Here is a 27804-nt window from a genome sequence, read left to right on the forward strand (position 1 = left end):
CATTTTGTTAGTATTTGCATATAGTTACTGTTCTTTTTTTATCAAATATGTGCGGTAGGTGCCTTCTTTAGAACAATAGCAACTCCTCTCTCCCAATTAAAAAAGTAAATAGAAAACCTATATTTTAAAGCCATGTAAACGTGTTCAAACAGAAGTATTTTATTTGTAGCAGGTGCAGAAGACTTATTTAAACTTGTAGTGAAAGCCTTAAAATGCACACATTTGCGACTCAAGGCAACAAAAACGTAAAGACCGTGGGCTATTAACTTTCCCGAATTCTTGAAATTCGTTGCCTTATAGGGCTAAGAAGAGATAACTAGCTAAAAACTTGTGTGAGCTGAAAGTGTAAATTTTACACCGCAAAAAGATGAAAAAACTTACTGACGTTTCGGACGCTAGTCCTTCGTAGGAGTAAAAGAGGGTTATAAGGCTATTTTAGTTGTTTTTTTTTTTTTTTGTTTTTTTTTTTTTGTTGGTTTGTTTGTTGGTTTTTTTTTTAATTTAAATTTTTTATATTTTATGAAACCAAAAAAGTTTGAAAATTAACAGGACAATTAAACTTTCCTAACACTTTGCAGGGACATATCCAAAAGTTTCCCTCGATTTGATTTGTCCCCCTCCCGCCTGGCTACGCCCTTACTGTGCTGTTCACTATCAACAAGAGAAAAAACAAGTACAAGTATCAAAGCGTCTCCAAAATTGGGAGAGACTACATATCAAGCAATTGATGTAATGTGTTCATAAAAATACAATGAGTCACACAATAGATAGAACGACAATAGAATACAATACATTTTCTGAAGACATTACATCAACTGATTGCTATGTAGGTTTTTCCCTCCTAAATTAGCCCTATGATGCAACGCGTCCTGTAGCTACACGGCAAGACTAATCAGCGCACAAGGGCTGCGCACCATTTATTTAGAAGGGTTTTAGCTCACCGCACCGTGGGCTTTTTGTCGTAAGGTATTTGACTTTATTGAGTTATTACTGTTGAATGTTAATAAATCGTTTATTGGATGAGCTGGGGATGTAGGGACCAGACTTAGACACGCGTAACTCAGTTTTCATTTAATTCGTAACGACTCTCACGACATCTCGTCATTGAAGACTTTGTACAGTTTATGACCTTTGTATGGTTTATACGCTATTGTACGGTTCTACAACGAGAAAGTTATATTCTTAACATAAGACTTGCAAATCTGAACGTAAGAAAAAACCGGAATTTACCTCAAGTTTGGCCTACAGTAATGACTTTAGATCTTCTAACGTCCTTGCTACGTTCTTGTTACGTTCTTGCTACGTTCTAGCTACGTTCTTGCTACGTTCTTGCGCATGGCGAACTATGTTACCGCTGACCATATCTTACAGGGGATTTCCCAAAAGTAACTTTTTTAGCTAACTTTATTACATTACCCTTTGGTAAGAAAACCAGTAGTATGAATAAGCAAAACGCAAACTACAAAACTGTGACGATTTTTGACTTTTTGCCTCTTTAAAAAGCTATTCAATCTTAAAGTTGGGACGTCAGAAATTTCAGTGTCGGTTGACGTTTTACCGCATAAAAGACGAAATACTCAAAACATGAAAAATCACTCGCGCACTTTCGTAGTTTACTATTTTGCTTATTCACAACGTGCAATTTTTTTTGGCTATACGCGCTAGCGCCATGTCCATTAATGCACCTCTATGGAACGTGCCCAATTTTGTTTTAAGGCTCCGTAATTGTTTGAAATTAGGAAATCGCTTTTAAATAATATTATTTTCGAAATCTTTATCATGAGAGATTTAAAACGATATATTTTTTATAGGGTTCTGTTGAATGTGTTGCGAAGAGAGAGTCTTAAAAAAACATACTACCCCTGAAGGTCTCCAGTAAACTTGAGAAATATTTCCCAAGACGGGGGTAAAGTATTCCGTAACATCCACCCGCAACAGAACCACCCAAACCCATGAGCTCTTCCTTACAAGTTCCTGATGGCATCCGAATTTGTTAACATACTCTTACATGTCCATCCAGCCTTCAGTAATTTGGAATTATAGCGGAAACTGAGTCATTTCATAGTTAATACTCCTTGCAGCACTTTTTTTTGTCCCCCAGATCGAGCTGTTTTGATGTCACATGTTAGGGGTCTATTGGAGACTTCATCACGTTTTTTTCCAAACTAATAGGATAATCAAACTAATAATGAACTGTCTTCCCAGCTAATGAATTGAGTTGCCGGCAGATCTAAAATGCAGATCAGAAACTGCAGACCGAAAACTGCAGACCGGAATCTGCAGACCGAAAACTGCAGACCAGAAACTGCAGACCGAAAACTGCAGACCAGAAACTGCAGACCAGAAACTGCAGACCGAAAACTGCAGACCAGAAACTGCAGACCGAATACTGCAGACCGAAAACTGCAGACCGAAGATCGAAGAATCCACAGATGTAACTATCGAGAATTGAAGAATTCAAACGAAACTTAGAACTATCTCAGAACGGAACGAAACAACGAATACGTAAATTCAAATATCGAATACTAAAGCGAATCCAAAAGAATCCAAACCGATAAAATGCAGACTGATAAATTAAATAACATTTTGTACATTTAACCGACATATTCGTTGTGAATCTATCTGGTTTTAACTAATAAAAATAATGAAAAACTAAAGAAATACGTTACGTATAATTGGCTTATCGTTTTTACGGAACTCTTTAAGTTCTATAATCTCCGTGTAGTATTTAATTTATCAGTCTGCATTTTATCGGTTTGGATTCTTTTGGATTCGCTTTAGTATTCGATATTTGAATTTACGTATTCGTTGTTTCGTTCCGTTCTGAGATAGTTCTAAGTTTCGTTTGAATTCTTCAATTCTCGATAGTTACATCTGTGGATTCTTCGATCTTCGGTCTGCAGTTTTCGGTCTGCAGTATTCGGTCTGCAGTTTTCGGTCTGCAGTTTTCGGTCTGCAGTTTTCGGTCTGCAGTTTACGGTCTGCAGTTTACTGTCTGCAGTTTTCGGTCTGCAGTTTTCGGTCTGCAGTTTTCGGTCTGCAGTTTTCGGTCTGCAGATTCCGGTCTGCAGTTTCCGGTCTGCAGTTTCCGGTCTGCAGTTTCCGGTCTGCAGTTTCCGGTCTGCAGTTTCTGGTCTGCAGTTTCTGGTCTGCGTTTTAGACCTGCCGATTGAGTTGCCATCCAATTTTGTTTAACTTATTCATAGCTTGACCCACTATAGTCTTCAGTCGAATTTTTGCAATTCTTCCTTCCCCATGAATACAATTATGGCTAGCCTTGCGCTTTAGTTACTGCCGTTACTTGTTATTTGTTGAATTATGGGAGTTGTGTGACAGTCATCTGTTCTTGGAATTATTCACAAACAGCAAAATATTCTGGGAAGACACCTGAAATTAGAGTCGTCACTACACAACATAATTTAGTGTGAATATCTTTCAAGCTCAAGTAAAATAGTTTCAGTAAGTTTAGAAATAAGTGATGCCTACTTACTTCAGTGGTTCAGTACGATCTGCCGATCGTATTTTTACGTACTCAGTTATTTTTAACATGATAAAGCAAGACGTGGTCTTGCATACATTAGAACGATTTCGCGTAAGCGCCTTTTTACATGCAAATGAGTTTAGGTAGTAAAATAGCATGCTAATGAGGCATATTTTCTTCGATAAATACGACAACTTGCGATAACCAAAAGTATTAAAAAGAACATTGCATTCCCAAGTTAATGAACTTTAATATAGTGACTTAAATATCAGAAACATTACAAGTATTGTAGCAGAAATACTAAATTTATTTACTGTCCCTTCTTTATTTGGTCTTCTACATTACTCAGCAATGTGTTTACACGATCCATAGTTTCCATTGCCTTACTGCACATTTCTTTGTGTGCTTCCTGTGCTTCACGAGCTATTTCCCTATCAGTCTTCCTCTTCTTGCTAGTTGGTTTAGCCGTTCCATCTATGTCGCTGTCTGACGAAGAGAAAACAAATTCTGCTTTTAACTTGCTTTGCGGCATCTGCCTCTGTGCTGGCCGAGTCCTTTTAACCGCATAGCGCATCTGCTGCTCTTTAACTTCAGTCAGCACATCATGATGTATTGGCTTAGAAGACGTAGAGGAACTAGTAGAAGGCGTAGAAGAAACAAGGGCTTTTCTTAAGATATTTTTCATACGATTTGTGATGCGTTGCTCTAGGGCCTCCATGTAGATTTGAACAACTCGTTGAGGGAGCCCTGCATCTATTACCCGTTGTTTTGCTAAGGCGAGGACTTCTTTCCAACCCTTTCCCATAGAGAGATTGTGACATTCCAGTACGAACTTCTTTTCAGTGTCGCCGATATTTACTCTTGAAACTTGTCCTTCATCTAGTGAGATACATGTGTAAAAGAAATAATTATTAAACAACTGGTGGAGGTGCAACAATTGTATAGAGGTGCTAACTATTGATTAAAATAACGGCGAAAACATTGAACTTGTATAAAAATTACCTCCAGCTCTTGAAGTTTGGCTGTTAGCCATGTCTGTGTCGTTAGGAAGGACGTTAGCTGATAGTTTTGCAGTGAACTAGAAAACGCTTGCAGCATAAGATGGCAAGTAATTAGCCGCAGAGCAGGTGAGTGTGAAAAGGAATGCATGCAAGAATGTGGTAGAATTAATTGCTTTCAAAAACATAAGCCACGAATAACACTTGAATAAATGAAAACCACACTGTTCGTGTGGGATCAGAATGGATTTATTAGAAATACGTGCTGTGTTGTTTAACATTTTAGCATTCGTGTTGCTTCTTGTGGCCTTGCAACCTTCATTTGAATATGTGCAACCCCCTTTACAGCAGCGTTTGCTGCCGGGCTTTCACGGCTATCAGTATCAAGGACGAGATGTATTTTCACTAATTTCTGGACAATCTTGGTTGTTTTGGCGAAACACTGGTGAGACTACAGCATCCTTTTTGCAGCTTGTTCAAGATTTGACACCAACACTATTTCAGCGCAATACTTATGGACAACCACGACAACGACTCAGACGACAACAGTTAAATCTGACAAATCAAATCTTGCTAGTTCTCATATGGCTGAGGAAATATCCACATCTCGGTACTCTTGCACTGATATTTGACGCTGACCCAGTTAGTATCATGAGAATCATTTATAACATTATATTATACCTGGGCTGTGGCAATATTTCCAGAATCAAATCAGGTGGCCTAATAATGCTGAATGGGCCAATTTGATGGGAAATTGGCCCGAGTTTCCAAATGTAGTGGGAGCCATTGATTCTACCCCACACGAGATCCGCCGACCTTTGACAGAACCCCAGAGGCCCTTCTACAGTGGACATCGTCATTACCACTGCTTCAATACACAGCTTATTATAGACAACGATGGCCATTTACGTTTTGTACAAACTGGATTCCTTGGAAGCACCCATGATGCAACTTCCTACCGTCTGATGACACCGATAGGACCTGGTCAACCGTTGAGTCTTCCCCCTGGGGCAAAATTACTTGCCGATAAAGCTTATCCTGATGGTGGTCCCCTGCTTACACCAGTAAGAGCGCCACAATTGCGGGGCTTAAATAGGAGAGTGAGAAGGCGTGCTCTTAAATTTAATGCTTGTCTGTCAAGAAGGAGAGTCAAAGTTGAGCATGTCTTCAAGGACATGAAAACATATCGGGCTATTTCAAACATATGGAGACATCCAAGGTGGTTTATGCCAGTCTGTATTGAACTAGCAGCGCTTTTGGCAGAAAGACGTGTCAGACTATTTGAAAATATTTAAGATATTTTTGTTTTGTTTTACTTGTTTTCTTTCTTTGACTATTTTGCCAAGTTGAGGGGGAAAAAAGATTTTCTGAATAAGAATGTATCGCTTTCTATTCCCGAATGTTTAAAGCCTGATCTTTTCTAATCCATGATTAAAAGCACTGATTTATATGGAACCGAGCTGTCTTTAGGTAAAATTATTTCAGTGTTTATCCATGTGTATCGAAGAGTATTGTATGTCTCATTTGCATGCTATTTTATCCCTCAAACTCATTTGCATGTAAAAAGGCGCTTACGCGAAATCGTTCTATTGTAACGATGGATTTAGTTCTGGCATGAGTCATGGATTAAGATTTTGTTTCATAAGTATCTATATATTCTCGTTTATAAGACTAATTATATATTTTTATGATTGTAATATTTTCTTGATCAAAAGGTCGAGTGAATCACAGGGCTTGTGAGAAATTCAAATCAAGAATGGCTGAAAGTCCAAGCTTTGAGGATCAGGAAGACTTCGAAGAACCAAAATATTTCGTAAGAGTGACGGGATTCTCGACAAACACCACGCAAGATGCACTTCTGAATTTTTTCGAGAACACTCGACGATCTGGTGGTGGGGACATTACCGGTGACATTCAGTTCAACTACGATGAAGGTTTCGCTGATATAATATTCTGTTTTAATAAAGGCAAGTATTTTTGGGTAAACAAACTTAATAGACTTAAAAATTACCCCGAACCATGTAATATTATACATGCTGGAGAAATGTTTCTCTCAAATGTTTTCATATATGTGCATGAGTATGAACGAATAAATATCAGAAAGATAAAGGAACAATTCTCTAGAGAACATTATACAAACATCACATGGTTTGAAACGGGAAATTTACATACAAAGGTAATTAATGTTTGCCCCAAATATCTAATTTGCATACAGACTACGAGACATGCTCATGTTTGATGCTTTTTCCCTTGCCACTACGGAACTCTGCGCTTAGAAAAAAAGTCAACTAAATGAGATTGGAAAAAGTAATTACATTAAATTTGTCAGTTTAATTGTTCTGCCGATCCGCTGTAACAAAATAATGCTGGGTCGTTTTTTTTCTCAACGGCATTTTCATAGAATGACCTTGTAGCTTGAAAACCAATCAATTCTTTTTGATAAATTTACATAATATCGAATGAGTATGGAGTCTGTAAAATGTATGTAACTTAAAGTTTTCAAATTATTTACATTACCTGAAAACCGATTAATTTTTCCAGTGTTAGGCATTTTCCGCACAGCAACTGATTTAAATAGCTTTAATTAATTAAAGATCATATATTTATAATCATCAAATACCTATAGCACGAACTGGATGTTTTTGCTTGTGATGTAGACCATCGATACAAGACATTGAAGTTATTTTATAATATCATACTTTAACAGATGCCGAAGGAGTTGTCAAGAAAGAAGGCTTACAGCTTGATGGCGCTAGCCTTATCACGACTCTGAAGCCAATCCCAAAAGAACTTCCAAAAGACCAGAAAAGATTCCATGTGATGGGTATAAGCGATAGGACAATAAGAGACGGACTCGTATCGTTCCTGGAGGTAGTGAGCGGAAAAGAAGTTGAGAGTATACTTTTCGGTGATAATACCAATTGTGTGGTTAGTTTTACTGAGCCAGTAGGTGAGCAAAATTCTATCATTTCCGCCGCATTTTGTCGATGGCTCTGGATATTTGCATAATTATTGGCATCGTTGTCTTGCACTGTGTGCTAACCCACAAGAGGTGAAGGGAGTAAATTTTAGCGGCATGAGTGAACAGACTTTGTACGAGGTACTGGCACAGGGGTTAGCACATTGTCCCTCCCCAATGCGATTTCCACTCTGACCGACACTTTGTCTTTCCCTAGGTATATTCCTTTGAATACCTCTCGCATATCAGTGCTCGAATTTTAGATGGGGAAGAATTTTTTGAACCTACTCTCCGGTTCCTCCCCTTCAACCTATAAAATATCATATCCTCACATAAAAATAATATCATAACATCAATAAGTAATTATCTTCGATTCTTAGATTTTCCTGAACTACAGAGGATATGCAAAACAAGTTCCTTGGACGATTGCTTCTTTAACATAGAGCAAGTCAAAGTATGTGATACCATTGAAATATCAGGATTTACTGAAAATACAACCCAAGACACGATTTTGTACTACTTCAGAAATAAACGAAATGGAGGTGGAGATGTGGAACGTATCGATATGATTGACGAGGGGAGAGTGTTGCTTTCTTTTGAGGACCACAAAGGTAAAAATAATCATCGTGCTATGTTTGACTTAGGGAAAGTGTGTTCCTTAATGGAAGTGGGGAAAGTCTGGGGCTTTAAAGGGAAGGGTCTTACTATGTTCGTTGATTTGTTTTGACTAAAAGTTCTATGGTGTTAACTTTCAGTTACTGATGCCATATTGAAGCAAGCTCATATGATAGATGGTGTCCATCTAGAAATCAAGTGTTACTACCCTTTCCTTGGTGAAACATCGTTTAAGCACCCTAGAGGTGAAAAGAGGGAAAAAATTGTTCAAGTCGATCCACAAACCATACCGTTTATCAAGGAATTGTTCCATACAGAATTTGACCAGCTTCTGCAGGAAACTCAAGTGAAGTACACATGGCAGGAAGGCTCAGGGGAGATTGTTCTTGTTTGGGCTGAACCTAAAATGGGTAAGAAGACATGGGAGAATTCCTATGAAGCTGTTGTAGCCTACATCAATCAGTTTGTGACAGACAAGATAACCATTTCTCAAGAAATTTGGGAACAGATGAGTGAGGACGTAACAGAAAAATGCGCTGCTTTGAAAACTCAAATTCAGATTTTCCATGTATTTGACTTCAGTAAAAAGCAAGATTCGATTATGTTTAGAGGAAAGAAAACCCATGTATGTGCACTATCGAAGCAGCTACATAGCTCAGTTTCTCAGGTAGAGAAACAAATTATGTTGGAAAAAAGCAAAGTTGCACAGAAAATCGAACTTTCCAACGCACAGATGGAGTTGATGAGTTTGTGTGGATTTGTTGAAGATTTAAAATCAAAATACAAGGACCTTGAAATAATGATAAATTCTGGGGACAATGCAATCCAAATGAGAGGACAAGAAGACGTAGTTAATGAAGGTAACTTAGCAGTCTGGCAAGTTTTAGCAGCAATGAAAGAAAGTGAATTGAGACTTGATGAATCAATGGTTGACATTCTTGCTTCAAAGAGTGGGATGGCATTTCTTTCTACCATGCTAAAGAACAATGAGATTTACGCAGTTGTTAGTCGAGATAGCAACCTAACCGAAGGGGATCTTGTAGTGACGGCAGTAGATCGGAATAACTTGAAGGAGGCGGTGAACCTCATTCTGAAAGATGCAACAACGAAGGAAAGCATTCCTTTGGATACCGTTCAAAAAGAACTAATGGACTCTGAGAAATGGAGAGAATTGAAGGACTCCATTCAAAAGTCGATGCTTTTAAAATTTACGGAAGAACCAACAGAGAGCAAATTATTGTTGGTTGGTATTAAACAAGAAATCGACAGAGTTAAGGAACAAATTGAAGACTTTTTCAAAAATAACACTATAACAAAAAACGTTTTAGCTGAAGCAGAAATTTCCATCGATAATATTGAACAATATTTAGATGGGGATTCCTTAAGAGAAGAAGAGGAGGGGAATAGTGGAAAGCGGATATCGATGTTGTATCATTGTACCGAAGAAGATGTGGATAAAACTTCTGACATAGATGTAGTATTGCTGGGCGGAACTGAACACCGTGCTAAAGTTGTAGGCAAGACAGAAGCTATGAACAAATCAGGTGCTGATGATGAATGGAAGCATGGTGACAGTGTTGAGGATAGCACCGGTTCTACTAAAGAAGAAGAATGCTACAAAGCAGAAGAAGCAGAAACAGAAACTATGAACAACTTAGGTGCTCATGATGAATGGAAGCATGGTGACAGTGTTGAGGATAACCCCAGTTCTACTAAAGAAGAAGAATGCTACGAAGCAGCTACTATACCTCGTGTTTCTTTAGACCTCAAGGTAATTGCGTGTCGGTGATATTATTTTTACAGGAAATCGCACGATCTCGAGTACAATTCGGAATTTATAGGTACAAGTGAATGATGTTTTGAAAGTTTTCAAAGTTGGACGAGCCTTTAGGCGAGTTCATGCAATTAGAAAACTTTCAAAATATCACGAGTATCCCTATAACATATTCCGAATTTTCTCTTGTCGAATCAGAATCGAGTGTATTATAAAATGATACTAATTACCCCATGTGTTTGTTTGTTAGTGATTGTTTGGTCGTTTAGCTTTACACCCTTTAAAATTTTTAATTTTTAATTCTAACTATCACAGATTCAAAGTAACGTTAGACCACTTTACACAGTAACACTGTCTATTTACTTTCAATCTGTTTGTCGCCTAGAAAAGCTAGTTTTTAACATCATCGGTTTTAAATGTCAATGTTTTGCAAATGACGTTTAAAAGCAACAAAAGACTAACCTGCTTTTCAGACATAATATGTGTTGATATGTACTAAAAATATGTACTGAGCGTTTGCTGGCTATTCTACTTCTCTTCGTGGATTGATACGGGTTTTAGAACAATTTTCGGTGAATTTGCGTTTATTTGATCCCGTCCGACGACCACGATCCTTTACATTTAAACAATAGATTGTTGAAGATTGTTTTGATGTGACGTCATAGTGAAGTAGGGCAATTGGTTCATCCATAGCAGACAGGTTAATAGAGAGGAACGTCCTCCTCATCTAACTATAACCAATCTATATCATATCTGTGCACCTTTCGCTTTCAGGTTTTACAAGGAAATAATCTCCAATTCGCCGATAAGAAGATGACGGAATTGACGGAAGATTTTTCTGTAGTAAATGATGACAGTCCTACCCCTATATATATGAAAGATACCTATGTTCAAGCTGCCATGCTTCCTCTGAGTAAAACATTAGACTAAGGAGTAGTGGTGTCTGTCCATCAAGGCGACATTACTAAAGTACACGCTGATGTCATTGTTAATTCAACCAATGAGAGGCTTGCGCATGGAGGGGGTGTTGCAGGAGCCATAGTAAAGCAAGGTGGTCAACGAATACAACAGGAATCAGATGCATTAGTTAGGAGATACGGATGTGTTCCTGTAGGTCAGGTTGCACATACTGGCCCAGGGAATCTTCCTTACAAACAAATCTACCATGCCGTTGGTCCACAATGGAGAGTTCATGGTGAAGAACGTAGTCGACATTTTATTTTTGAAGCGTGTATGAACTGTTTTGTACAAGCAAGTAAACACAGAATGACGTAAGTATAATAACTCCGAGTTTTGTACTCTGTTCGTATTGTTTTACTTGGAATTATTTGGAAGCTTTCTTAATTATAATAATAACACGATCTTATGGACAGTTAATACATAACTTATTTCACGGTACGGTGATGTTATAGGTTGGTATAATTCCACAACAATCACAAAGGTTAGACCTCTTGCTTTCCTGTTATTTTGAGGTTCAATACGAATTACCACCCCTGTATAATGAGCGCTTAGCTAACTTAGATACCTTTTCCATATCCAAATACCGTAGTCAAAAAATATTTCCAATTACTGAATACAGAACTTGATGGGACTTGCTAGTACTTATAATCATGGTACTGCGAATATAATGCGCAAAAATGTCTTGACAACTATTGATTACTCACGATATTCGTGGAATTCCGTTCTAGTTCCATTGCCCTTTCCGGAATAAGTTCTGGTATATACGGCGTACCAAAACAAGCTTGCGCAGAGATGATGTTTGCTGCCGCAGAGATATTCAGCGCCGAAGCATCAAGTGACAACCAACTGAGGGACATCCGGTTTGTAAACATAGACACCCCAACTTACGATGCATTTCGAAGGGAGTTTCACGATCGTTACAATTTGATGACAAAGGAACCCGCACACCTTGGAAGTAATCTTAAAGAAGAAGACGTGGTTGATCTTTTTCCTCAAGCAGACAAAGAAAGAGAATACCAAAGGAGCACCGACCAGCAGATGTTTGGTTCGACGGGAAGGACAGATCAACTGGTTAACATTGAAGAATTTGAGCGCATAAAGAGAGCAGCTGCTGCAACTCTAAGGATGAAGAAGAATGAGACAGCAATAGCTGAAGAAATACCGCGAGAGCATGAAACTTCGTCAATGATACCATCGAGTGAAAATAAATTATCTTTCCTGGGTGGTTTTGAAGAAAAAGAAAAGAATATTGGAAAGATAATAGAAGCGAAAGGGAAAGAGGAAGAGGAAGAGAAGGAGAAGGAGAAGGAGAAGGAGAAGGAGAAGGAAGATTGCGAGAATGGAAATAAAGTTTGTCCCAAAAATAACATGAAAAAGTCCACAGTTGAAGGCAAAAAAGAAAACGAGGTGATCGCCATGTTTTCAAAGATGGGAATTAATGATGATAAACCTAAAAGAGAAGATGCAGTAAAGACGGAAACAAATGAGAACAATGACCCTGAAATAGTAGAAGCAAAAGAAAAGCCAAAAGTTGCGGATAAAACTAAATCGATATATGAAACAGAAAACGAGGATTTAGATGTTAAGAAAAATGATCCTGAAATCCCCATTGAGACTGACGAATCTTCACGTCTGAAAGAAAAGCCCAATGATCAAAGTTATTCTGAAATCAAAAACAAACCTCACGGGAATGAAATAAAAGCTAGTTATAGAGAATTATCCGGAAAAGGAGTCACCTACGAGCATCCAACTGTCTTATATCAGAAAACAAAAAAACCCTTCAAGTCATCTGGACGTGGAAGAGGTGCTCTAGCTTTTACTTCAACGCTTACAGGTACAATGCCTGCACGTGCAGTCAGAGATGATCCCTTCAATGTAAATGATGACAGTCGAACAGACGATGAGGACGATCCATCAGGAGGTGATTGCAAAGAACCGCCGGGGCTAACAGTAAGCGAGGAAGGCTTGAAGCTTGCCAACACGATTAGAGAAAGGAGCGAGGAAAGAAAATAAAGTCAGGAAAAAGATAGTGTAAATGCCAGAAAGAAGCATCTAGAAAGCAAGCCCAAAGATACAACAGATGGCGTTCCTCCTAAGAAACTTAAAGTTGATGAAAGGACCGAAGAAAAAAAAAAGGCGGAGGATCAGCAAAACATGGAGATACCATGACAAACTTCAACAAAAAATATGAGGACCCGCCATCTGGTAAAAGTGACAATAATAATGAAGAAGTCAAAGAAGAAATAAAAACTGATATGTCTGAGTCTAATGAGTCTTATGCGTCCAAGGAAGACTCCAAGTCGGACAAAGAAAATAACGAACATGACATCGTGGATAAAAGTGAAAACGTCTGTGATCAGGAAAAGAAAGAAATCAAGTCTAAAGATGACCATCTGAACAACAATCAAACGGAAAAGATCAGTGGGATGCATGCTGAAAAGGAAGAGGAAAGCAGTGCTACATCTGGAGGAACAACTGATTCTAAGGAACCAATGGATTCAAAATTGAAGTCTGATGGTGATGGCCAAAGTTCAGATCATTACGCAAAACAGGAAATCAGTGCTGTGCCTGAAAACGCAACTGGACCGAAACCTTTGTATCCCAACGCCGAGGAAAATGGTGATGATCAAAATATTCATAAAGGCGCAAAAGAAGAAATCATTGATGCATCCGCAAAAGCAACTGAACTTAAGAATCTCTTGGATTCTAACGTCGAGGATAGTGCTGATGATCAGAATTCTCAAAAAGATTCAAAGGACGAAAGCAGTGTTGCATCGTCTACGAAAGCAGACGATCCTAAGGAACAAGTGGATTCCAACGTCGAGGACTATGGTAGTGATCGAAATTCTCATAAAGATTCGAAGGACGAAAGAAGTGTTGCATCTGCAGAAGCAACTGAACCTAAGACACAAACGGATTCCAACGTCGAGGAAAATGGTGGTGATCAAAATTCTCATAAAAACTCAAAGGACGAAAGCAGTGTAGTATCTGAAGAAGCAATTGAACCAAATAACCCTTTGGATCCTAACGTCAAGCTTGGTAGTCAAAGTCAAAGTCCTGACCTAGAAGCAAAAAACAACAGCAAAGATGTGTCTGCAGAAGCGGCCGATCCTAAAAAACCTTTGGAGCGTGATGGTGATGGCGAAAGTTCTAATAAAAAAGCAGAAGAGGATAGCAACACCCAGTCTGCAGAAGCGATTGATCTTAACAACGTTTCAAATTTTAGTGCTGAACCAGATTCCATGAATTCTTTTGTGTTTTTGGATATGCCCAGTGTAGATCATGACAGCTCAATAAGACCTGAAAAGACGTCAGGAAGCAGCGACGAGTCAAGTGAGAGCATCGAACTTCTTAATTCAGAAAGAGATGGATTTTCTGATACTTCGTCTTCAAGCCCTGCCATTGAGCAAGGACGTGACCTCGCCCAGCCATCTGGTGGTGACCTCGATAACTCCAGCATCGGGAGCACTACACTCCACGAGGTAAATCCTGTATCAGACTCGCATACAAAAGCAACGGGGAAAACGGTTGGATCTGCAGTGGCGAACAACAAAGACCAAAGTGCTGAAAATAATGCTACGGAACTTGAAGGTGGGGCTAGTAGCTCTAGTGTCCACCAAGAAGCCCATAATACTGAGAGTATTATCAAAGACAATGATCATCCCCAAAAAATATCATCAGTGGAAGACCTATCTCATGATAACGTTGCTGCAGATACAGTGAAAAAAGCAGTCAACTCGGGTAATGATAAACAACCATATTGCCTTTTTTATGTTGTCCTCTGTTAAGCTCTGTTCTGTGTTAATTTGATAGTTTGTTTATTTGTTCAATTCGTCAGTTTGTTCGTTTGTTTGTCCGTTTGTGCGTGTGTTTTTGTATACTTTTTTCTGCCTGTCTGTCTCTTTGTGTATTTGTGCTTTTTTAAATGGGGGAGGGGAAGGTTTTTCATACGCGCTAAGAATAAAGGAGATATTTTAGCATTGTTAATGATGACGAAAAAAATATATGTCCTGATTGAATTGAGTGATATCCGAAATCGTGCTTCGTCAAAACGCATGAAAACGAGAGAATAAAGTTAATATATTTTCCTTATCTTTTAGATAGAGAAACTACTTCTGTCATATCAAACGAAAAACAAGAATGTGGAGTTTGCTTGTCTACACTTGATTCAGCTCAACTTTTAAGGATTTGTGATTCTGGTCACGCAGTCTGTAGAAACTGTATCGATAACCTACAAAACGCTGAGCTTAATAGTTTTTGTCCAACTTGCCACGAAGTTGTCCCTAGAATTGCGCTACAGCCTCCAAATGGTCAAATGAAGTCTGGTATCATAGAAAAAGGTTTGGTGGGTCACGAGAGCTGTGCTACAATATATGTCGACTATGAATTTCCTGAGGGAACACAGGTTGGTATCCTTGAAGGGTTTACAATTACAATATTTTCCACTTAAGCTTTCTTCTTTTTCCTCGTGCACTTTCTTTTCCTTTTCCTCTTTTTTTTTTTTTTTTTTTTTTTCCTTTCTTGTACATATGATACTATTAACTTTCTCAATCAGGGCCTCTTTCATCCGAACCCTGGCACTCCTTACGACAAACTTTCTAGGAGGACATTTCTTCCAGATAACGAAGAAGGCAGGGAAGTGTTAGATCTTCTCAAGAATGCATTTGATGCTAGTATTCTCTTCACTGTGGGTAAATCTACGATCAATGACAAGGATAATCAAATCATATTCAACGAGGACATAGAACACAAGACTAATGTCAATGGTGGACCCAAAGTGTGAGTATCAAGTAGTTTATTTGTTGTTTGTTGTATGTATGTGTTGTTGTTGTTTTATCATGGAGGTAGGTCCAAGAGTGCCTTACTTGGATCCCTCGAATTCCTCCCCTAGCTATTTACTATTGGCTTTGAAAAGTTCCTGGAAACCATTCAAGTGAAGCTATGTTTTTAGTGAGCTCTCTCCTGACCAGCTGTATGAATGTCATTAATGTCAGTTTTCAGCCTTCAATGGAGGAAATACACTGCTTTTCATGCTTAAATCATCCATGTACATTTTTTATTAAAAAATTAAACTTGCCAATTATCTGGACACATTAGAACCTAATGAGGACTACTAATTCTTGTCATTGTTTTAACCACAGCTCCGCTACCCTAAAGCTTCCTTGTACCTCTAACCATTTTCTTTCCGCTTTGAATAGAAGTGGTTATCCAGATCCAGAGTATTTCGACCGAGTAAAGAAACAGCTAAAGGCCAAGGGAATTGAGTAAACAAGTCAAAGGCCAACAAGCATAATTATAAATTATCATCGTATCTTTCAAAGGATGTTTTTCAAAATCAGTGGAAAACATGTAGTTTGTATATATATATATGTTATGTGAGTGATAGTCTTTGTCAAATATCCTGGGCCTGTCTTGTTCCTCTAAAGCAACTGGTTAGCACATCCACTTTTTACAATCAACGGCAACAGCGAGAACAGTTATATTAAAATATGTGCATTTTGGTCATAACGTGCATGCTTTTAAAGTGGATTTTACAAAAATTCAGAGCCAGTCATTTAATCTAAAAAGTATAGTTTTGGCCATTTCACACTAGAAGTATATTCGAAAATAACGCACGCAAAGCGTCTTTCTCTGGATTATAGGGCGCCTTGGCCAGCCGCAGATTGCTTTCTTGTATCTATAATTCAATGAAATAATCGAAAACCGCACGGCTTCATCTAGTAGGATAGATTGAGTTCAAAAACAAAGTTCATTATATAAAGTAATAATGTTTTATGGGTCTTTCTCATAAGAATTGTTCATTTGTTTAATAACCAGCCCCGACGTGATGCCACTGTTGATAATTGCACAGATCCGTGATTTAGGAACAATGGATTTGGATTTTATATTGGTTTGATTTGAATGTCGCCGGGACAGGTCTTTATTTTTGAAATATAGAACTGTACCGGGACATTATTGAGGATAACAACCGCATTACAATATGGGATTGGGGTGTGGCTGGTTATTAAAATTTAAAAGGTTTTATAATAAGTTCATAATAAGTGTTACTTTAGAGGCTTTGTACCACCACGTGATGGCAGCCATCAAAAGGGGGCATGAACAATTAATTCTGGTCTAATCTGATTTACATTAGAAATAATTCAGTTTCCCAGGAGAAAAAGACTCTTGTTATGCTCCATGTCATGGCTGCCATCACGTGATTGTGCAAAGCCTGTGTTATAAAAGATTCGTTTTTTTCTCTTCTACTTATGTTGCCATCACATATTGAATAACCACTACAGAGCGACCTAGCTTATGTCTCTTTAATTCTGAGTAACGAAGCTGAAAGCCACTGCATATTATTGACATTTTGTTAGTGTTTGTATATAGTTACTGTTCTTTTTTTATCAAATATGTGCGGTAGGTGCCTCCTTAAGAACAATAACATCTCCTCTTTCCCAATTAAAAAAGTAAATAGAAAACCTATATCGTAAAGCCATATAAACGTGTTAAAATTACAGAAGGATTAAGTATTTCATTTGTAGCAGGTGCAGAAGACTTATTTAAACTTGTAGTGATTTCCTTAATATGCACACATTTGCAACTCATTGCAACAAAAACGTAGGCTATTAACTTTCCCGAATTCTTGAAATTCGTTGCGTTATAGGGCTAAGAAGAGATAACTAGCTAAAAACTAGTGTAAGCTGAAAGTTTAAATTTTACACCGCAAAAAAAAAAAAAAAGAAGAAAAAAAAAAAAAAGAAAAAACTTACTGACGTTTCGGACGCTAGTCCTTCTTCGGAGTAAAAGAGGGTTATAAGGCTTTTTTTATTTTTTATTTTTTTTATTTAAATTTATAATTTTTTTATTAAGAAACCAAAGAAGTTTGAAAATTAACAGGACAATTAAACTTTCCTAACACTTTGCAGGGGCATATCCAAAAGTTTCCCTCGATTTGATTTGTCCCCCTCCCGCCTGGCTACGCCCTTACTGTGCTGTTCACTATCAACAAGAGAAAAAACAAGTACAAGTATCAAAGCGTCTCCAAAATTGGGAGAGACTACGTATCAAGCAATTGATGTAATGTGTTCATAAAAATACAATGAGTCACACAATAGATAGAACGACAATAGAATACAATACATTTTCTGAAGACATTACATCAACTGATTGCTATGTAGGTTTTTCCCTCCTAAATTAGCCCTATGATGCAACGCGTCCTGTAGCTACACGGCAAGACTAATCAGCGCACAAGGGCTGCGCACCATTTATTTAGAAGGGTTTTAGCTCACCGCACCGTGGGCTTTTTGTCGTAAGGTATTTGACTTTATTGAGTTATTACTGTTGAATGTTAATAAATCGTTTATTGGATGAGCTGGGGATGTAGGGACCAGACTTAGACACGCGTAACTCAGTTTTCATTTAATTCGTAACGACTCTCACGACATCTCGTCATTGAAGACTTTGTACAGTTTATGACCTTTGTATGGTTTATACGCTATTGTACGGTTCTACAACGAGAAAGTTATATTCTTAACATAAGACTTGCAAATCTGAACGTAAGAAAAAACCGGAATTTACCTCAAGTTTGGCCTACAGTAATGACTTTAGATCTTCTAACGTCCTTGCTACGTTCTTGTTACGTTCTTGCTACGTTCTAGCTACGTTCTTGCGCATGGCGAACTATGTTACCGCTGACTATATCTTACAGGGGATTTCCCAAAAGTAACTTTTTTAGCTAACTTTATTACATTACCCTTTGGTAAGAAAACCAGTAGTATGAATAAGCAAAACGCAAACTACAAAACTGTGACGATTTTTGACTTTTTGCCTCTTTAAAAGCTATTCAATCTTAAAGTTGGGACGTCAGAAATTTCAGTGTCAGTTGACGTTTTACCGCATAAAAGACGAAATACTCAAAATATGAAAAATCGTTCGCGCACTTTCGTAGTTTACTATTTTGCTTATTCACAACGTGCAATTTTTTTTGGCTATACGCGCTAGCGCCATGTCCATTAATGCACCTCTATGGAACGTACCCAATTTTGTTTTAAGGCTCCGTAATTGTTTGAAATTAGAAAATCGCTTTTAAATAATATTATTTTCGAAATCTTTATCATGAGAGCTTTAAAACGATATATTTTTTTAACGAAGTAGAGAGAATAAGAGAAAAATATCAAATGCCCTTGGCAGGATTCGAACCCACGTCTTCGGTATTCTAGTCCGATGTGTTAACCACTACACTACAAGGACCAACCACGCTGGTAACGCAGCCAGAATATGAAATGTAGGGTATTCGTGAGGATCCCAGAGCGATATTTTTTCTCTATAGGTAAGTTGAACTATAGGTAAGTTGTAGTGGTTAACACATCGGACTAGAATACCGAAGACGTGGGTTCGAATCCTGCCAAGGGCATTTGATATTTTTCTCTTATTCTCTCTACTTCATTATATACACACCGAACGCATAATTTATTACTACTATACTATGTCTATTCTTTGCGTACATATTTACGGTGTTCAACTTACCTATAGAGAAAAAATATCGCTCTGGGATCCTCACGAATACCCTACATTTCATATTCTGGCTGCGTTACCAGCGTGGTTGGTCCTTGTAGTGTAGTGGTTAACACATCGGACTAGAATACCGAAGACGTGGGTTCGAATCCTGCCAAGGGCATTTGATATTTTTCTCTTATTCTCTCTACTTCATTATATACACACCGAACGCATAATTTATTACTACTATACTATGTCTATTCTTTGCGTACATATTTACGGTGTTCAACTTACCTATAGAGAAAAAATATCGCTCTGGGATCCTCACGAATACCCTACGTTTCATATTCTGGCTGCGTTACCAGCGTGGTTGGTCCTTGTAGTGTAGTGGTTAACACATCGGACTAGAATACCGAAGACGTGGGTTCGAATCCTGCCAAGGGCATTTGATATTTTTCTCTTATTCTCTCTACTTCATTATATACACACCGAACGCATAATTTATTACTACTATACTATGTCTATTCTTTGCGTACATATTTACGGTGTTCAACTTACCTATAGAGAAAAAATATCGCTCTGGGATCCTCACGAATACCCTACATTTCATATTCTGGCTGCGTTACCAGCGTGGTTGGTCCTTGTAGTGTAGTGGTTAACACATCGGACTAGAATACCGAAGACGTGGGTTCGAATCCTGCCAAGGGCATTTGATATTTTTCTCTTATTCTCTCTACTTCATTATATACACACCGAACGCATAATTTATTACTACTATACTATGTCTATTCTTTGCGTACATATTTACGGTGTTCAACTTACCTATAGAGAAAAAATATCGCTCTGGGATCCTCACGAATACCCTACGTTTCATATTCTGGCTGCGTTACCAGCGTGGTTGGTCCTTGTAGTGTAGTGGTTAACACATCGGACTAGAATACCGAAGACGTGGGTTCGAATCCTGCCAAGGGCATTTGATATTTTTCTCTTATTCTCTCTACTTCATTATATACACACCGAACGCATAATTTATTACTACTATACTATGTCTATTCTTTGCGTACATATTTACGGTGTTCAACTTACCTATAGAGAAAAAATATCGCTCTGGGATCCTCACGAATACCCTACGTTTCATATTCTGGCTGCGTTACCAGCGTGGTTGGTCCTTGTAGTGTAGTGGTTAACACATCGGACTAGAATACCGAAGACTCGTGGGTTCGAATCCTGCCAAGGGCATTTGATATTTTTCTCTTATTCTCTCTACTTCATTATATACACACCGAACGCATAATTTATTACTACTATACTATGTCTATTCTTTGCGTACATATTTACGGTGTTCAACTTACCTATAGAGAAAAAATATCGCTCTGGGATCCTCACGAATACCCTACGTTTCATATTCTGGCTGCGTTACCAGCGTGGTTGGTCCTTGTAGTGTAGTGGTTAACGCATCGGACTAGAATACCGAAGACGTGGGTTCGAATCCTGCCAAGGGCATTTGATATTTTTCTCTTATTCTCTCTACTTCATTATATACACACCGAACGCATAATTTATTACTACTATACTATTTTTTTAATGGGTTTTGTTGAATGTGTTGCGAAGAGAGAGTCTTAAAAAAACATACTACCCCTGAAGGTCTCCAGTTAACTTGAGAAATATTTCCCAAGACTGGGGTAAAGTATTCCGTAACATCCACCCGCAACAGAACCACCTAAACCCATGAGCTCTTCATTACAAGTTCCTGATGGCATCCGAATTTGTTAACATACTCTTACATGTCCATCCAGCCTTCAGTAATTTGGAATTATAGCGGAAACTGAGTCATTTCATAGTTAATACTCCTTGCAGCACTTTTTTTTTTTTTTGTTGTCCCCCACATCGAGCTGCTTTGATGTCGCATGTTAGAGATCTATTGAAGACTTCATCACGTTTTTTTCCAAACTAATAGAATAATCAAACTAATAATGAACTGTCTTCCCAGCTAATGAATTGAGTTGCCATACAATTTTGTTTAACTTATTCATAGCTTGACCCACTATAGTCTTCAGTCGAATTTTGGCAATTCTTCCTTCCCCATGAATACAATTATGGCTAGCTTTGCGCTTTACACCTTTGGCTGTTCATTAAGAGAAAATGTACATTCATTTGTGCCAATAGTTGTATCAATAACGTGTAATGTACTTTCATCAACACCACAAGTAACATCATTAGCGCGGATCAACTTTCAATAACGACAATTGAATATGCGTGTACATTCATAGGCATCAATGGACAATCAATAGCGCGTTTGTACATTCATATGCGCGGAATGTATTTTCTTGTGCGCGAAATTCAACTTCAATAACACCAAATGACAAACAATTGCATTTATGGACAATCATTTACCGAAAAGTGAAAATTCATTAGTGCTATTAGCATGATCATTGACAATCTATAACGCGCTTGGACAATCATGAGGGTCAACGTTATATTCTATAGCGTGGTTCGACAAACATTTGCATGATTCGAATGAACAATAAAAGAAATAAAACAATCATTAGCGATTTTTTTAAAAACTATTTTAGCCTTCAATTTCTTCGCCATTTACACATCGTGGCAAATACGTTTGCATATATCTGAACCACTGATCACATTTAGCGATAGTGATGGTTGCCACATTTATCTGGAACCCTTCCATTAGCAACTGCTTTCTGTAGAGGCCTAGAGCAATCCCTTGTCGTCTTGCCTCAGCCCAATAGTTCGTATGTTGTTGGATCTCTGGACGGCTGATGTCGGCTTTAATTGCTGCTTTAAGTGAGCTAATTGCTATTCTCCTACGCAGCCGCTATTATGGAGGCAGTTTCCTGAGTTTTTTATGTGTATTAAAGTGATTAAATTAAAAACGCTAATGATTGTTTTATTTCTCTTATTGTTTATTCGAATCATGCAAATGTTTGTCGAACCACGCTATAGAATATAACGTTGACCCTCATGATTGTCCAAGCGCGTTATAGATTGTCAATGATTATGCTAATAGCACTAATGAATTTTCACTTTTCGGTAAATGATTGTCCATAAATGCAATTGTTTGTCATTTGGTGTTATTGAAGTTGAATTTCGCGCACAAGAAAATACATTCCGCGCATATGAATGTACAAACGCGCTATTGATTGTCCATTGATGCCTATGAATGTACACGCATATTCAATTGTCGTTATTGAAAGTTGATCCGCGCTAATGATGTTACTTGTGGTGTTGATGAAAGTACATTACACGTTATTGATACAACTATTGGCACAAATGAATGTACATTTTCTGTTAATGAACAGCAAAAGGTGTAGTTACTGCCGTTACTTGTTATTTGTTGAATTAAGGGAGTTGTGTGACAGTCATCTGTTCTTGGAATTATTCACAAACAGCAAAATATTCTGGGAAGACACCTGAAATTAGAGTCGTCACTACACAACATAATTTAGTGTGAATATCTTTCAAGCTCAAGTAAAATAGTTTCAGTAAGTTTAGAAATAAGTGATGCCTACTTACTTCAGTGGTTCAGTACGATCTGCCGATCGTATTTTTACGTACTCAGTTATTTTTAACATGATAAAGCAAGACGCACTTGACTGGTCTTGTATATATTTTAGCGATGGATATATTTCTGGCATGAGTCATGGATTAAGATTTTGTTTCATAAGTATCTATATATTCTCGTTTATAAGACTAATTATATATTTTTATGATTGTAATATTTTCTTGATCAAAAGGTCGAGTGAATCACAGGGCTTGTGAGAAATTCAAATTTAAAATGGCTGAAAGTCCAAGCTTTGAGGATCAGGAAGACTTCGAAGAACCAAAATATTTCGTAAGAGTGACGGGATTCTTGACAAACACCACGCAAGATGCACTTCTGAATTTTTTCGAGAACACTCGACGATCTGGTGGTGGGGACATTACTGACATTCAGTTCAACTACGATGAAGGTTTCGCTGATATAATATTCTGTTCTAATAAAGGCAAGTATTCTAAATAGCTTCGTATGTAAATTACCCCGAACCATGTGATATTATACATGCTGAAATATGTTTCTTTCAAATGTTTTCATATATGTGCATGAATATGAACGAATAAATATCAGAAAGATAAAGGAACAATTTTTTAGAGAACATTATATAAACATCACATGGTTTGAAATGGGAAATTTATATAAAAAGTTAACTAATAGGTATATAGACGACTAGTTTCATTACTCAGTTTTTTCAGATAGAGAAAATGAAGCCTTTTTACCAGAAACTATTAATGCTTTCTGAGAAAATACTTCACGAAAACTATTTCCAGAAAATTTTGTACAATTTGACTGAAAGAACGAAAATAGAGAGTTTTGCATGTGTTTATCACTGGAAGCCTTGGTGGCCTCGTTTTGGTGCATTTTCAAAACTTCAAATGCTCACATCTTGTAAAGGATTTATTGATTTAAGTAGAAACTCACACGCCTTATCTAAATCAACAAGACCAATGATTTAAAAGGGTTTTCTCTCCAGTTATGAAAGTCGTGTATTCGACGACCTTTCAGAAAAGGTACGTTTGCCCTAAAAGCTAATTTGCATACAATTAATTACAATTAATTACTTGAATGACTTCATCTCTACAGTATCTCTACGTATGTATGCTGATGACACTACTGAATACTATGCTGACTACTCTCCTATGGTACTAAACTATACTATCAACAAGGAACTTAACTCCATCAAGGAGTGGGTTACTAGTAACCATCTGTCAATCAACACTGTAAAGACTCAAGCTCTCGTCATCGGAACGAACACTTACAAGTACAATCTTCTATTGGGTGATAATCCTGTGAAAATCAAGGACTCTTTAAAGATACTTGGCGTTACCATTGACTCAAAATTAACTTTTGAGGAACATTTAAATGTCCAGCTTAATAAGGCTTATGCTAAGACAAACGCTTTACGTAGAATAAGACGTTTAGTTCCAGCGCATGTTATGATTCAATTATATAGGGCTTTTATTTTGCCTCATCTTGAGTATTGTAGCCCTGTGCTGGTGGGAATATCTAAGTCACTCTCAAAAAAATTAGAAGAAGCCAATTATTATATTCTTAGAACTTTATTAGGCCTATCTAAACCTAATTCTTATGACAGCATTCTTAAATCAATTAATATGCGTACCGTAGAACATAGGAGATATTTCCAAGTTTTAGTCTTACTTTTTAAATGCATCAAAGGGAATGGCCCTAGATATATTAATGACTTTTTCAAATTTCGTACAGTTAAGTATAATTTAAGAGGCTCTGGTACTAAACTTGAGCAATATTCATTTAACAGTAAATGGCGTCTTAATTCTTTTGTATCCATAGCTAGTCATCTTTGGAACAATTTACCATCTAATGCGAGAAATGCTGTTAACGTAAATAGCTTTAAGAATATCATACGTAAATTAGACTTCATACCTTTTATATATCGTTAGATAAATTTTTATTTATCATATATTGGATATAATTTTTTTTTCTTTTCTTATTTCCTTTATTAACTTCCCATTGTAAATAGATATTTATCATTTCATATTTTATATTTATTGCATATATACATATATATATTATATCTTATATCACTTTAATTTAGGTTATTTCTTAATAGATTAGTGCACGTGCGCATTTTAAACGAGTATGTGAAATGCTCCTAGGCGTTATGTGGATAAATAAACTATTATTATTATTATTATTATTACAGACATGCTCATGTTTGATGCTTTTCCCTTGCCACTACGAAACCCTGCGCTTAGAAAAAAAGTCAACTAAACCAGATTGGAAAAAGTAATTACATTAACGGCATTTTCAACGGCATTTTCATGGAATGACCTTGTTAGGCATTTTCCGCACAACAACTGTTTTAAATAGCTTTATTTTATTAAAGATTATATATTTATAATCATCAAATACCTATAGCACGAACTGGATGTTTTTGCTTGTGCTGTAGACCATCGATACAAGACATGGAGCTATTTTATAATATTATACTTAACAGATGCCGAAGGAGTTGTCAAGAAAGAAGGCTTACAGCTTGATGGCGCTAGCCTTATCACGACTCTGAAGCCAATCCCAAAAGAACTTCCAAAAGACCAGAAAAGATTCCATGTGATGGGTATAAGCGATAGGACAATAAGAGACGGACTCGTATCGTTCCTGGAGGTAGTGAGCGGAAAAGAAGTTGAGAGTATACTTTTCGGTGATAATTCCAGTCGTGTGGTTCGTTTTACTGAGCCATTAGGTGAGCAAAATTCTATCATTTCCGCCGCATTTTGTCGAGTGCTCTGGATATTTGCATAATTATTGGCATCGTTGTCTTGCACTGTGTGCTAACCCACAAGAGGTGAAGGGAGTGAGCTTTAGTGCGCATGAGTGAACAGACTTTGTACGAGCACATTGTCCCTCCCCGATCCGATCGCCACTCTGACCGACACTTTGGCTTTCCCTAGGTATATTCCTTTGAATACCTCTCGCATATCAGTGCTCGAATTTTAGATGGGGAAGAATTTTTTGAACCTACTCTCCGGTTCCTCCCCTTCAACCTATAAAATATCATATCCTCAATTTAATAAAAATAATATCATATCATCAATAAGTAATTATCTTCAATTATTAGATTTTCCTGAACTACAGAGGATATGCAAAACAAGTTCCTTGGACGATTGCTTCTTTAACATAGAGCAAGTCAAAGTATGTGATACCATTGAAATATCAGGATTTACTGTAAATACAACCCAAGACACGATTTTGTACTACTTCAGAAATAAACGAAATGGAGGTGGAGATGTGGAACGTATCGATATGATTGACGAGGGGAGAGTGTTGCTTTCTTTTGAGGACCACAAAGGTAAAAATAATCATCGTGCTATGTTTGACTTAGGGAAAGTGTGTTCCTTAATGGAAGTGGGGAAAGTCTGGGGCTTTAAAGGGAAGGGTCTTACTATGTTCGTTGATTTGTTTTGACTAAAAGTTCTATGGTGTTAACTTTCAGTTACTGATGCCATATTGAAGCAAGCTCATATGATAGATGGTGTCCATCTAGAAATCAAGTGTTACTACCCTTTCCTTGGTGAAACATCGTTTAAGCACCCTAGAGGTGAAAAGAGGGAAAAAATTGTTCAAGTCGATCCACAAACCATACCGTTTATCAAGGAATTGTTCCATACAGAATTTGACCAGCTTCTGCAGGAAACTCAAGTGAAGTACACATGGCAGGAAGGTTCAGGGGAGATTGTTCTTGTTTGGGCTGAACCTAAAATGGATAAGAAGACATGGGAGAGGTCCTGTGAAGCTGTTGTAGCCTACATCAATTAGTTTGTGACAGACAAGATAACCATTTCTCAAGAAATTTGGGAACAGATGAGTGAGGACGTAACAGAAAAATGCGCTGCTTTGAAAACTCAAATTCAGATTTTCCATGTATTTGACTTCAGTAAAAAGCAAGATTCGATTATGTTTAGAGGAAAGAAAACCCATGTATGTGCACTATCGAAGCAGCTACATAGCTCAGTTTCTCAGGTAGAGAAACAAATTATGTTGGAAAAAAGCAAAGTTGCACAGAAAATCGAACTTTCCAACGCACAGATGGAGTTGATGAGTTTGTGTGGATTTGTTGAAGATTTAAAATCAAAATACAAGGACCTTGAAATAATGATAAATTCTGGGGACAATGCAATCCAAATGAGAGGACAAGAAGACGTAGTTAATGAAGGTAACTTAGCAGTCTGGCAAGTTTTAGCAGCAATGAAAGAAAGTGAATTGAGACTTGATGAATCAATGGTTGACATTCTTGCTTCAAAGAGTGGGATGGCATTTCTTTCTACCATGCTAAAGAACAATGAGATTTACGCAGTTGTTAGTCGAGATAGCAACCTAACCGAAGGGGATCTTGTAGTGACGGCAGTAGATCGGAATAACTTGAAGGAGGCGGTGAACCTCATTCTGAAAGATGCAACAACGAAGGAAAGCATTCCTTTGGATACCGTTCAAAAAGAACTAATGGACTCTGAGAAATGGAGAGAATTGAAGGACTCCATTCAAAAGTCGATGCTTTTAAAAATTACAGTAGGACCAACGGAGAGCAAGTTATTAATGACTGGTGTTAAACAAGAGATCGACAACGCTAAGGAACAAATTGAAGAGTTTTTCAAAAATAATACTATAACAAAAACAGTTTTAGCTGAAGCAGAAATGTCCATCGATGATTTTGAACAAGCTTTAGAAGGGGATTCGTTAAAGGAAGACGAGGATGTAAAAAGTAAAAAAGGGATATCGATGTTGTATGGTACCGGAGAAGATGTGGATAAAACTTCTGACATAGAGTAGTATTGCTGGGTAGAAATGAACACCGTGCTAAAGTTGTAGGCGAGACAGAAACTATGAACAAATTGGGTGCTGATGATGAATGGAAGCATGGTGACAGTGTTGAGGATAACCCCAGTCCTACTAAAGAAGAAGAATGCTACGAACCAGCTACCTTACCTCGTGTTTCTTTAGACCTCAAGGTAA

At 37.5% G+C, this 27804-nt stretch overlaps 5 protein-coding genes across 6 annotated transcripts; all 5 read left to right on the forward strand.

Annotated features, from left to right (window-relative positions):
- Positions 1-6944: 6944 nt before the first annotated feature.
- LOC116300626 (protein mono-ADP-ribosyltransferase PARP14-like) lies at positions 6945-10757 on the forward strand. Its single transcript, XM_089034053.1, has 5 exons — positions 6945-6960; positions 7187-7429; positions 7819-8049; positions 8194-9824; positions 10602-10757. The coding sequence occupies exons 1-5, from the start codon at positions 6945-6947 to the stop codon at positions 10755-10757; spliced, it is 2277 nt and encodes a 758-aa protein (XP_088890179.1).
- On the forward strand, positions 9686-12808 carry LOC116300625 (uncharacterized). Its single transcript, XM_089034553.1, has 3 exons — positions 9686-9824; positions 10602-11098; positions 11516-12808. Exons 2-3 carry the CDS (start codon positions 11061-11063, stop codon positions 12798-12800), a joined length of 1323 nt encoding a protein of 440 aa, XP_088890679.1. The 5' UTR covers positions 9686-9824; positions 10602-11060; the 3' UTR covers positions 12801-12808.
- A 144-nt stretch (positions 12809-12952) lies between these two features.
- LOC116300624 (uncharacterized) lies at positions 12953-16129 on the forward strand. Of its 2 annotated transcripts, none has more exons than XM_089034545.1 (4): positions 12953-14528; positions 14888-15192; positions 15343-15566; positions 15986-16129. In XM_089034545.1, exons 1-4 carry the CDS (start codon positions 12953-12955, stop codon positions 16053-16055), a joined length of 2175 nt encoding a protein of 724 aa, XP_088890671.1. In that variant the 3' UTR covers positions 16056-16129. The 2 variants fall into 2 exon arrangements, with proteins under 2 accessions (XP_088890671.1, XP_088890672.1); XM_089034546.1 differs by having other exon boundaries at positions 15989-16129.
- Positions 16130-22671: 6542 nt separating this feature from the next.
- LOC148909230 (uncharacterized) lies at positions 22672-24776 on the forward strand. Its single transcript, XM_089034555.1, has 3 exons — positions 22672-22765; positions 23018-23266; positions 23902-24776. Exons 2-3 carry the CDS (start codon positions 23059-23061, stop codon positions 24735-24737), a joined length of 1044 nt encoding a protein of 347 aa, XP_088890681.1. The 5' UTR covers positions 22672-22765; positions 23018-23058; the 3' UTR covers positions 24738-24776.
- A 347-nt stretch (positions 24777-25123) lies between these two features.
- Positions 25124-27353, forward strand: LOC148909231 (uncharacterized). The gene is made up of 4 exons (XM_089034054.1): positions 25124-25136; positions 25295-25537; positions 25913-26143; positions 26288-27353. The coding sequence occupies exons 1-4, from the start codon at positions 25124-25126 to the stop codon at positions 26608-26610; spliced, it is 810 nt and encodes a 269-aa protein (XP_088890180.1). The 3' UTR covers positions 26611-27353.
- The last annotated feature ends 451 nt before the right edge of the window (positions 27354-27804 follow it).

The sequence above is a fragment of the Actinia tenebrosa genome, unplaced genomic scaffold (genome assembly GCF_029948245.1).
Source record: "Actinia tenebrosa isolate PJP-AT-01 unplaced genomic scaffold, QUT_ActTen_1.0 PGA_scaffold2__45_contigs__length_23673736, whole genome shotgun sequence".
NCBI lineage: Eukaryota > Metazoa > Cnidaria > Anthozoa > Actiniaria > Actiniidae > Actinia > Actinia tenebrosa.